The sequence below is a fragment of the Sylvia atricapilla genome, chromosome 14, assembly GCF_009819655.1.
Source record: "Sylvia atricapilla isolate bSylAtr1 chromosome 14, bSylAtr1.pri, whole genome shotgun sequence".
NCBI classification, from domain to species: domain Eukaryota; kingdom Metazoa; phylum Chordata; class Aves; order Passeriformes; family Sylviidae; genus Sylvia; species Sylvia atricapilla.
The window spans coordinates 6,898,215-6,911,028 of record NC_089153.1 but is presented as its reverse complement, the minus strand read 5'-3'; the positions used below and the strand labels follow the sequence as shown (position 1 = coordinate 6,911,028).

The 12,814-nt window shown below is 36.0% G+C and overlaps 1 protein-coding gene across 1 annotated transcript in view; it reads left to right on the top strand.

The window, feature by feature from the left end:
• The window catches only part of GABRG2 (gamma-aminobutyric acid type A receptor subunit gamma2), a 62,807-nt gene extending 51,576 nt beyond the window's left edge, over nucleotides 1-11,231 (top strand). Inside the window, 4 exon segments of the mRNA XM_066328961.1 lie at nucleotides 5,533-5,685; nucleotides 7,234-7,439; nucleotides 9,218-9,241; nucleotides 10,693-11,231. Of these exon segments, the coding sequence (XP_066185058.1) occupies nucleotides 5,533-5,685; nucleotides 7,234-7,439; nucleotides 9,218-9,241; nucleotides 10,693-10,968 (659 nt within the window). The 3' untranslated portion in view covers nucleotides 10,969-11,231.
• The last annotated feature ends 1,583 nt before the right edge of the window (nucleotides 11,232-12,814 follow it).

The window sequence follows — 12,814 nt, the reverse complement described above, 5'->3', positions numbered from 1 at the left end:
CCCCTATGTATACTCCATCCAGAAAGATGAACTGGATAGGATCACCCATGAAGAGGCATGTAATTTATTTATATACTTGCTTATATGAAGTAATTTTGAGAAAAGGTTTCATTTCTATCTATGTTTTCACATGTCTCTTTAAACAAATATTTTAAAAAGTGCTTGCTCCTCTCTGGATGGTTTCTGTGTAAATTTAAGGGAGATAAGCCCACTGGGGATCTGGACAGCTGGTGCATCTCTGTGCCTGTAGGAACCATGTGGTTGTTATTTGCTGCACAAACAAAACTGTGCCTGTTACACACCATATAATCTGTAACCTACATCAATCCTAGTTTAGTCATTTGATCTGTCCTTAAGGAGCAAATGATGGCTAGAAATTCTGGGAGAGTATGGATAATGCATTACTCTTCTCCTATCTGACTTTTTTCTGGCAGTTTAACAAATTCATGTAGTGGAGAAAAACTCCCAATTTTAAAAAGATATAATAAAGATACTTGGTAGCTTTTGCTGGCAATTATTGATTCATTACCAGTGTTCTCCTACATAATTTATTTTCTCCACAGACTTTAAAAATTTAAGCACAAAAGGCTCTACATTATTGACATTATCAGAATTACTAAAACAGACATTGATTTTTATACTACTAAATATTGACAAAAATATTTAAGGCAACTATATACTCAAAGAAAATCCTGTTCAGACCCTGGGGTAAAAGACTTGTCATTACTCAGGGAGAAGAGCTCCAAAATTAAACTCCTGACACCATGGAGCCAGCATGAGGTGATGAGCTCATGTGTTGTAAAATCTCAGCAACAAAGAGAAATTCTGGAGATTTTAGGTAGTGGAATATATGCGGTTACAAATATAAAAATCTATGTGGAACAAACACAGTTTGAGAAGAAGAGAGCCACTTCTACCCGCCATCTGTTTCTGTGGTGCCATTCAGAGTGGTGTGTGGCTTTGTAAGAAACAGAGAGAGAAATAAAAGTTTCTTAAAAACTCCAAGAAACCTTATTCATATGGACATGTCTATGCACACATTCACTGTTTTCCAAAGCTTTTAATTTAGCCATGAATTACTTAATAATGTGAACCCATAACAAGGCCAGCCCTCCACCTAATTGAATTTCCCTGTTCAAAACTTCACATCCTTAACAGAAATGAAACACTGAATTTTCCCTACTCAAAAGCCATCTGAGAATGAACTGAAATAACACATACAAGTAACTTGACCATGTGGCAAACACATGATTTTTGAAGGTCTTCTGGAGTTCTTTCAATAATTTAAATCCAGCAGTGTTTTAAACAACAGAAAGAATCTCATAATTTTAAGTGTGAAAAAACCTTAGCTCTAAGTGTTGCTTACCTGAATTATAATTAAGCCACCAATTTCTTGTAGTGTTACAAAGCTGTTCTTTTCTCTTGCATTTGCACTAGCTTCCAAATCACTTCTGAGATCAAATTGGAGGCTTTTCCCCCCAGTGCCTTACACTTTGCACAGTCACTTAAACAAGCATAAAGAGAGCACTAATGGGTATAATTCCCAGTTGGCTGCGCACAGGTATAAAGGACTCTTCAACCAGGAAGCAATGAAGGATCACACCCACTGTGCTGATTAAATCACTTAAGTACAGTGTACATTCCCCCCGGCTGTGCTTCCTGGCACGACTAATTCCTTCTATTGAACCTTTGGGACCTAGGCCAGCACATGTGCCCAGATGGTTCTTCCAATCAGGAATTCCCTTCCCCTACTGCCTGACAGAGCCTGAATCCTGGTGTTCAAACCACCATGTCACACAAGCGTAGGGTAGGAGGGAGAGCACAATTTCCAAAGTTCTTACAGACTGCTTTGAGCCTGTGTAAATTAGGATGGAACAGAACTGTTGGAAATAAAACCTTTTGCAAGGGTTTACTAAGGTCACAAGCACTGAATACTGATGCACGAACTTAATTTTCAAATGACCTCCTACTCTGGAAATGATTTAAGGTCCATGCACTTCTCCCGTGTGCCCCAAGAGAAACATTCAACTTCCCATCCAGTGTGGCAGCACAAAGATGTTGTGTCTCCAGTCAGAATACTGCTCTGAATCTCTTGATCTTTCTCTTGATATTCCAAACATAATTAGGAGGAATATTAACTTAGTAGAAAATATGATATGCGCATTTATACATGAGGATAAATATGACCTGGATACCATTTTCCTGAGGGATTGCATTGTGGTTTAAATAAATGTCATTGAAGAAACTGGTTAACTTGCTATTGTATCTTCAGATGAAGAAGACTATGTCTGTCTCTATATACAGATACAAACACAGCTGACTACAGAGGAATAAGAGAAATATTCAGAGAAAGACTGGAAGGGTCTAAATACATGAAGGATCAGTTATTATGCTCCTCAGTGTAATAAGATTATTTTTTCCAGGGAAATATTGTATTTGTTAAAAAATTGAAAATAATTGAGGTGTTATTTTCTAGACACGTGTAATAGAAATATACCTCAGAATGGACAATAGGAATGTAAGGTCTCTGGTGAAAGGTAAAGTAATCCAAAATCATCTAATTAGCACGCCAAATGTTGAGTACTTAAGTATGTTGTCTTACAAAGATACTGCTAGGTTGCTCTATCATTCATTTCTAGAAATTTCCAAAAGTGTATTAGTGCTCCAAGCAGCAATCTGGCAGGCTGAGAAGCTTTCTTGCTGCAGCAGACAATATTGGACAAACAAGAGCCAGAGCTCAGGGAAAGAGGATGAAGTAATAATGAAAAGATTATCAATTTTCCAAGTGAGGACTAATAAATGACATTGTGCTGAGGATCAAGTCTGGCCATTTTTTACTAAACCAATGTCTTAGTTTGACAGCTTCATGCAGGCATCACACCAGGAGTGAAGAATCACCTGAGGCACAGAGATAATCTGAAAATAACAGAGCATTTAAGCTGGTCTCAGCTAAAGAGCTGAGAAGTGCATGAATAGAGTCAGAAAATAAACCAAATCTGGATAAAAACAGGGCCAGGGCAAGATTCCATCATGAAAGGTGTGATTAAAGCAAAGCATTGTCAAGTCCATGTTCCACAGGGGACTTAATGCACTTGACATTTTGGATGTATGTGTTGTGACAACTGAGACTGAGTCTCAAACTTCACATCTCAGGTCTTGCATTATTTCGTATGTTCAGAGCACTTTTGTTAAAAGACCTGCTGCTGTATCATGACAACATTAAGTAAACTTGGCAATCGCAGCAAACACTTGTCTGAAGCATTCCACCACTTAGTCCCGTTTTCCTTATCTCATTGCTGTCACAATTTTCCCTGGCTGGCAATTCAGTACACGTAGAGGAGAATCAGAAAGAAAAGGTAAACCTCATTGGCTGAGATAGGAACAACTTAATAATTAAAAAAAAAAATTGCTATTATTAGAAATATGCAAATAATGCTAATTATAACTGTAACAATTAGGGGAGAAAGTGACAGTGCCCAAGAGAAGCAGGTGATTCCCAGTACAGTTTATGCATGCTTGAATGACTCTTCATAATGGTCAGTTCCACACTACCTGGCAACTTATAGTTGACACTGAAGTTTTTACTTCCCCTGATTTAACTTCTCCATTAGCAGAAACCTTAAAACTCTTATAAAATATATATGGCTCTTATTTCCTTGAGTTTTCAGTAAAACATTTCCAGTTCTACAATGCATGAGAAATAAGGTCTGCCAGAACAATGCTGTGGACTTCTAAATACCAGAAACTGAGAAGAGTTTCCTACAAATATAATTCTGGAGTAGTTTGGATTTTTTTTATGCACGTATCAATTTCTGTTATTTCATATTATTCATTCCTTATGCTTCACTCTCAGAACCAGTCTTAAAGGTACAGAACACAACATAGAGCACACACAGAACAGACAACTGGGGATAAAAGTATCACAGTTGCCCTATGACAATATTTCATCTCTTACTTCTGGAAATTCTTTGTCCCATTAAATTTATATAATAACATTGAGCACAAAATCCTGCTCTTTAAAAATACTTGCATGGAAGTAATACAGCTACTGCTTAAAGTGATCTCTGCCATATCATAGCAGAAAAAATTTTGAAATATCAATGCTATTAATAGCATATATGAAGGTGAATGAATAAAAAAGATAATTCCAAAAACTGAAAAAATAACCCTTTTTTTGGAAGTTAATATATGATCCAGAGAGATGAAGAATGAGTCATACTGTAATTTTATGGCTTCAGCTTTGCAGTGCTTCTGATGAGTGGTGGTTTTTTGATAGGTTTGTTGGACATTTTTGATATATGAAAGACATGCATATATAATGCAAAGTTATCTGTGAACTAAGGAAATAATCAGACTGTACTTATTACAATTATTTGCTCATGTCCTGCCACCACCTTATGAACTGCATATAAAAAATTTGGGGGCTTTATGTTTTTCGTTTAATTATACCATAATATAATTAAATTAAACCCAGTTAATCCCAGGAATATGGACATTCAAATTAAAAAAAAATAACAAAGAAGCACCAGTTGAAAAATATCTCTGAAGTTTCTTTTGTGGTCAGGTTCAAAGTGATTATTCTGGGGGAAATTTAAATTTTAATTATGTCAGAAAAGAGGGAACTCAATGTTAACCAAAGGTACTGATCTAAGCAGAATTTGCATTAGCCACAGAGACTCTTTGATAATGCTGGAGAACTACCTTACTCTGTATTTGCAAATCATATCCTGTTTCCATTAGAGACTTCTCTGGGCTGCATTTCACTGAATTGCAATGAGGTCTTTGTAGCCTGGGGTTCTGTAGCTCCTTTGCAATCAAGATTTTTCCCAGGAGTGCTGTAATCTGAAGTAAGGATAAGAACTAGGGTTTTTTTTTTTAGTTTAGAAAAAACCCCACAACCAAAACAACAACAACAATAACAAATCCCCACAAATTCTGTCAACCAACCCCCCAAAAAACCACCACCAACAAACAAACAAAACAACCCCCCAAAAAATTACAACAAAAAATTAACCACGGCAAGAACTGAAGCTTTCCTGCATCCCTGAACCCAGATGGGATTTATTTAATAATTTGAGAGAGGAAAAGAGCCTGAAAAGACAATCACAAACTACTGAATAAGAATGATGTGTTATGTACACCTGAGTAAATTCTAGCCCAGCTTCTAGCCACTAAGGAAATGTGGGTTCAAATCACTTTAGAGGAGAAAATACAACAGAAGATCTGCAAGCAAATAAAAAATACCAGGCAGGTCTGGTTATGAGGAATGACTTGGGTAGAAGTCATGCTGTGCAGGGCAGGTTACCCTTGAAATCACATGGCAAAGTTACCTGAGTGAATCTGCACAACTGGTAATTTTCTTAGTGTGGAAAATCCGCTGGTTCTTGAGCTAGAGCTGTGTTGAAGAAGATGTATGCATGTATTTGTCATCAGAATATCAGTTTAATATTTATGCACACACACTCCTTCTATATAGATTTTATATTGGTTTTCTAACATGTAATTCTGTCTTGTTCTGCTTTTGATTTACAGGAGACTATGTAGTCATGTCTGTCTTCTTTAACCTGAGCAGGAGAATGGGTTATTTCACTATTCAGACCTACATTCCCTGCACACTTATTGTTGTCTTGTCCTGGGTCTCTTTCTGGATTAATAAGGATGCAGTTCCAGCCAGAACATCACTGGGTGAGTTTCTCTTGCCTGTTACCTTCAAGCATTATGATGTTTAATTGACACCTCTGCAGATCACCTGTTTGTAAATTTGAGAAGAGATAACTTCACATGAACTCTCCTCATTTAGAGGAATGCAGAATTTCTGAGGAATAACAAGGACTAAGCTATATTTGCATCTCTTCCTTTTTACAGTGTCTGATTCTGACTATTGTAGATTGTCAACAAAAACAACTTTAAGATTTTTTCTGAATAGAGCAGTATTTTTTAGAAACATCAAGAGGATGGGGATACACAGCTGGGTTAGAGGCAGGATGCATTAGTTTCACTTGTCCTATTTCCATATCACAGTGATTGGTAACACAAATTAAATAATTACCAAGAAGGAACCCACATTTCTGGCTGTGTGTCCAACTGGTCCAAGGAGAGAATGTACCACCATGACCACTTTAGAGACCAATAATCAAATGCAGACTTCAGGCAAAAAAAAGCAACTGAATTTGGTGGTATCCAAAACCTTTTACATGAAAATGTGACATGCAATTAACCAGAACTGGAAATTTCTATACATTTAGCAACTGCTCCACAAATAAACTAAGAGAGACCAAATTAATCTTGCTTGTGCAAAGCAGCTGTAACAGTAAGAAATAACAAAGCAGAAACATTCAGCTAGAGAAACGTTAACACTTTTTCTACTTCTACATTAAATCCACACAAGTGAGAATTATTTCAGTTTTTCCTTCTTCATTTTCATTTCTTCATAGAACCACAGCACAGAGCACTGGAGTGTAAAATAGGGGACACAATTTTCATTCCAGACTCCCTAGAAAGAAGAGAACAACAGAGGACCAGTGGCTTCCATAAGAGAAAGCATTAGCATTTTATTGGTTTTTTATACATCCTCCTTGAAAAGAGGTGACAAAATCTGCTTTAGAGAAGTAAAAAATTAAAAAAGGCATTCAACTTTTTTTTTAAATTTTATCTGAATACACAAAACAGACTTGGCCCTCTGTTGAGAATTAGTCTATTTGCACCACTAATAAGGCAAAACCAAAGGTGGGAAATTTGCCATGTAAAATGTGGTAGATTTTAACTATTCTAATGCATTTTTAATGTTTTTCACATCACAGTACATTCAATAATGTCCTGAAAGGGAAAGAAAGGTGAGGCATGTCACAGTACTTCTCTCGTGTAGATCTTTCTCTTGCTCTGTTTAAACATTTGAGCACATAAACCCTAAACTTCAATTTTTCAATAAAAATAAAGACTCCCCAGAAGTAAACTATGAAACCAAAGCCTTAAATTAAATTTCTTAGAATTCATCTAACCAAAGTATTCTACAGAGAGCCCTGGCAGTGACCGGGCAAAGATGTTGCCTACCCCTGTTAATCCTCTGGGCTCCCATTGAACTGGCATTTCACTGCCAGAGTGTGCTACTGAATATCTTTGCAGTATGTTTGAACCCCAGGCACACTTCAAAACCAATCAGAGAGACATAACTGGCAAAAATCAGTTTGCTACTTGAAGTAATATTATTTCTGTTGTTTTCTATTTGTCTACTAGGAATTACAACTGTCCTGACAATGACCACCCTAAGTACAATTGCTCGTAAATCTCTTCCCAAGGTCTCCTATGTGACAGCAATGGATCTTTTTGTGTCAGTCTGCTTTATTTTTGTGTTCTCTGCACTGGTGGAGTATGGAACTTTGCATTACTTTGTCAGCAACAGAAAGCCAAGCAAGGATAAAGACAAAAAGAAGAAAAACCCAGTATGTATCTTTTTACCAGCAAGGCTTAAAATGTAATTAGTTTTTCTGAGAGAGCATTTAAATCCCTCTTTATAACTGTACCTTTTTTCATACTTTTCTATTACATATATACCCATCCTTTGTAACAATAGGAATGCAAACAGTCACTCTGAGAATCAAATGCTCACATATTACCGTTTTCTGGAGGTAACTAATTTCGTAGGATAAAGATCTTTTTAACCGAAGTGTTCTGCAAACCACAACTACCAAAGCCATTATTTATGCTATATATAGATCTCTTTATAGAAAAGATCTTAATTTCTCTTAGTATTAGTAAAATTCTATGCCATTATCTTATGTCCACATTATTGACATGACTATTCTGCTTATCAGGACTACAGATAAACTTTTATATTCAAACTTTAGTGCTTTTTCCAACTTCCCCTTAAGCATCTGTTTCCTTTCCATTGTTTCCTTAAATTCTTTTTCTTATATTTCTTACCTTATTTACCTACTTCTGTGCCTTAGAAAGGGATTTTGCAGTAGCTTATAATGATACTTATGGATATATGTTACCCAATAGTTCAAATAATGTATATAATAGCAACTATAAAAAAAAAAATCCTGGAAATACCCTCAGTAGTGGTTTGGGCTTTTGCCCAGACAGGGAAAGAATTTTATGTCTATTTTGTCTAGGACAGATTTCTCCTTGCCTTTGGCAACTGAGCTGACAAATATGTTGTCTAGAATCTCTAGAGTATTTAGCCTAATCATCTACCAAAAATAAAACCCCAAACCCAAAACACCCCCATGAAACAAACAAAAAAACCCCAACCAAACAAAAAACCACCAACAACAAAGACTCTCAAACAAAAAAACAATCGACAAAAAAACCTTAAACCAACCAACCAACAACAAAATAATGTGAAAGAAAAAGTTTTTAGATTAATAAAGAGTATTTTCATCTCCATTTCAGGCATCTAGCAAGGAATAAAGTAATTTGAATTTGCTCTGCTAAAATATTCAAGGGCTTTTGAAGATATCCTCTTTTAGTTTTGAAATACATCACAAAAATAGATATAGAAAAGATAGGAATTAAGGAACTTTTCATTACCTAGTATTCCTATAATTTCAAGTTTAAAAACTGCTGAGGTAGACTGTAAAAAACCAAAGCAAAATGATAAAGTGATGGGTTCTGTGCTAGATGGAAATAAAAGTGTCTGTGTGTATGTGTGTCTTATGCAGTCAGGTAAAGGAGCAAAACTAAATGCATCTTAGATTTAATTGTTTCACGTTAAGGTGTTTATGTAAGGACAAAGAATTTTTCATTACATTGCTTATCTGTCAGCATCTGAGAAGAAACAGAACTATAAATGTTTGCCTGAATCCTAATCACTGAGTCTAAAAACCTTAGAAGTAGAGTGTTCAGGGCACAGCCTGCAGGTAAAAAGTATTATTTCTAAAAAGTGCTTCTGTAAACTGTGAATGGTCTCTTTCTAAACAGTTCAGCATAAAAGACTAGAATCCCCTCAGGATATGAAAATCTATCAGGAGTTTGATACCTTATTTCTTTGGCCCAGATGTAAACAAGACAGTGAAAAGTTGAAAATGTGGGGGATTTTATGTTACAGATACTTGTTTCAATTGCTGTAATCCAAACCTTTCTATAAATTTAGTTCTTTTTGACTTACAGTGTTTTAGAAACATATTTTTAATTTTCATTATTTTTGTCTCTTTCTTTCCTTTCTTTAATTTAAAACAAAACCCTCTGATTCTCTTTTCTGTCTACAAAATGAAAGCTTCTTCGGATGTTTTCCTTCAAGGTATAATGTTTTTTGGAATGGAAATTCACTGCATGCGACTGCTGAATTTAACTATTAGAGTTAGATGATAGTGGTGTTTTGTTTGGTCTTTTAATTAAAGAGACAACTACTCAAGTAGAATGGTTACAAATTTTGAAACAATTTGTAGGTTGATTCAGCAGCCCAAATACCAATGCACTACAGTTCTGAACTTAGTTAAGTTCAAGAGTAACCAACATTATTGGATTGCATGAATTAAGAGAGTTTAATGTTAAAATATTTCTGTTCCTCTCTCTCAATTTGCCATGGGATCCAATAGCACCAGCTATCCTAAAAACCTGCAATAAACCCTTTTAGAACTCAAATCTCACCCTGGATTTTTCACCTTTGTGATTTCACTCCTATTATAACACCAAATCTGTCATGATGTTGACCTGGAAAAAACTCAATGTCATCGTAAATTACTCAAATGCTGTTTGTTATGAAAAAAAAGTCAGAGTTTTGAAAGGGTTTAAGATACATATAGATTTTTAATGTTGTCACTGGATCAACACACTTAGAAAATTAGAAAACATATCTAGCTGTGTTCCACATCTAAACCCTATCTTCATTCAGAAATGCAGAGATTTTATTAAAAAAGGAAAAAAAAAAAAAAAAAGGGGGGGGGGGAGAGGGGCATAGGGGTAAGGGGGGAAGAAAGCACATAAAATAAATTACATTGAGTATACACACTTATGGAATGGTACTGTTATTTTTCCCTAATAACTATCAGCATGAAATTTCAATGCCTATCATCCCAGCGTTCACCCAGTGCTCAAATGTTTTGAATGCTTAACTTGCTCAATTCATTCTAAATATATGTATGCATATATACATGTACAGCTACTATATAAAATTTGGAACATGTTGAACCTTCTAGCTGGTGAACATTAGTAGGTGGTGAGCTGCATATATTCAAATAATTGGAGAGTCTTAGAGAGATTCTCCTAATCTTATTCAAAAGACCTAGTTTTTGCCTTTTTCCTGTGTATACACATTTGCTTTTTTCTTAACATGAAGCACCCCTTTTAAAATCCTGCATTTCCAATTGTTTCAGTTCCTTTCATATGCAATATGCAAAGTGCCTTCAGATATCAAGTAGCTACTATAAAACAAAAATTCAAAGTACCATCAATTACATTCCTGGATGTTTCATTTAACCTCTCATGTTTGCTCAGTTTAGCTTTGATGCTAATTGCCCATAGCTGTTGACTTTAGATTGATTTGTGTTGCTTTCCTCTAAAGGGTATGATGCAACTGATTTTAATAAGTTCAAGGTGGTATGGCCATTAGAACACCTCAGCAATTTCCCATGTAGCCCAGGCAGAACCACTCTGTACATGTTGACCATCACCCCCCACAGCTGATCTGGTGATAATAACAAAGTTTCTCCCTCTACCATCTTTTTCTTTTTTTTCGCCACTCCACCTTAGGCGCCTACTATTGACATCCGCCCGCGATCAGCTACAATTCAAATGAACAATGCCACACACCTCCAAGAAAGGGATGAGGAGTATGGGTATGAGTGTCTGGATGGCAAGGACTGTGCCAGTTTCTTTTGCTGCTTTGAGGATTGCCGGACGGGAGCGTGGCGGCACGGCAGGATACACATCCGCATCGCCAAAATGGACTCCTACGCCCGCATCTTCTTCCCCACTGCCTTCTGCCTCTTCAACCTGGTCTACTGGGTATCATACCTGTACCTTTAAAAGCAGTAGGAAATCAGTGATATCAGCCTTACTCACTGGATTTCTTAGAGAGATGGTTTCCTAAATCCACTTGAAGTATTTATGATGCGCTTTATAGTGGTCTTTAGTGCCATAACCCCATAAATATCAGTCGTATCATTTGTCCAGAAAATTGCCATCAGGTTATTGTGAATTACATGTCAGTTCCACATGCCAAAATAATTTAAAAATAAAATCATGTCAATAGATAATATATGCCTATACCTGCTGGAATAGAGAGAAACAGGGCAAGGGGAGCACAGCAACATCACTTAATAGTTGATACTGCGATTCCAAACAGGAATGAGATAGAGAATTCCCAGGTAAAGTGCTGTACAGTTTGTAGACATTGGCTATAATTATGCTATAGCTTTATTCTCTGTGGGCTTTTCTTTTTGGAAGAGTCATCTCTCACTTTGAATAGGTATTATTAAGCTAGGAAAATTAACTTCTACTCCCACCAAGATGAACACAGACCTTTCCCTTTGCCATCCCTTTAAGAGCACATGTACAATGCTGTATATATTTCAATACCTTATAGTACATAAAGTCTAGTGCATGCATCTTTTGGGGGCCAAAATAAATGAAAAAAGGTACCATAAAGTTTTTGTCTTTTATTTTGTGTCTCTGGATGTGCTATTGTAATTGAAATGTGGACAAACCTAATTTTCTTTTTTTCTTGAAAAACTGCCCTTCTCCCTCATGCATGGAAGATCCAAGCAGACAGCACTGTCATGCAAGATATTAGAGAAGCCTTAAGGATTCAACTAAATAACATATAGACAAATCTGTATGGCCAATATAATAGCTCATAAAGTGTAATGTATGTGTCCTCTGCAGTTGTAGCCTTCATTTCCCATTGGTAATGTTGCTATATTTCAACTGAACCTCCAGTAATTATACACTGCAAGATCAGCTTCCGAATTTAATCAGTGTGCTTCTATTGTTCTTTTCCCACGTTGAGACCCACTTTTTTCCTTACACAAGTGTTTGTGAGGGTCTTTTATTCTTTAACTCAGTACAGGAAATAGCTTTTATTCTAGACATTATTTTTACATAAGAGCTTCGAGTTAATTTTGAAACATTAGTCCTTCTATTGTATATACACACAATTCTCTGCCCATTCATGTCCTTGATCAGCAGTAGTTGTTGTCAGTGCTGCTTTCACTCAGTGAGTACCTTTACTGAAACAAACCTTCACCATGGCTAGCACAGAGTTTATAGATAGCCTTGAAATTAAAAGGGAACAGAGGATGTCTTGGCTACTAAATCACATGTATGCAGTTATGTATGTATTTAAAACCTTCAACCCACCTGGGTGAATCTTGAAAACCACTGGTTTTCAGAAACTGTATGATGCTCAATTATGCAACCTCAAGCACATGTAAATATGACTGATGGTATTTTGGGTTTTTTTTAAATTGTCAAAGATGCAAAATGCCACCTTCAGAAAAGTGGGCTTGCAGCTTGAAAAGGGAGACCTATAACTTATCACTACAAAATTATTATTAATTGAAATGGAGGAAAGGAGAGTTTTCCAATGTTTGTATAGTTTTGGAAATAAAAATGTATAAAAAAGGAATATCTCTTGATCATCAATTGCTCCTAGTCCAATGTATTGGAAAACATTTTAATAAAGGAATTGCACACACCTGTGTACTTTTTCAATAAAACTGCTGCACTCAACTCCAATTTTTCTGTGATGAGTTTTTTAAAAGCATGCTTTGAGAACTAGCCTGCTTAACCAGTTGGATTCATCAGCTGCCTAAATATAAGTTATTATAATCCTTACACTCTCTGCATTGTCTCATTTTGTAGTCAAACGACT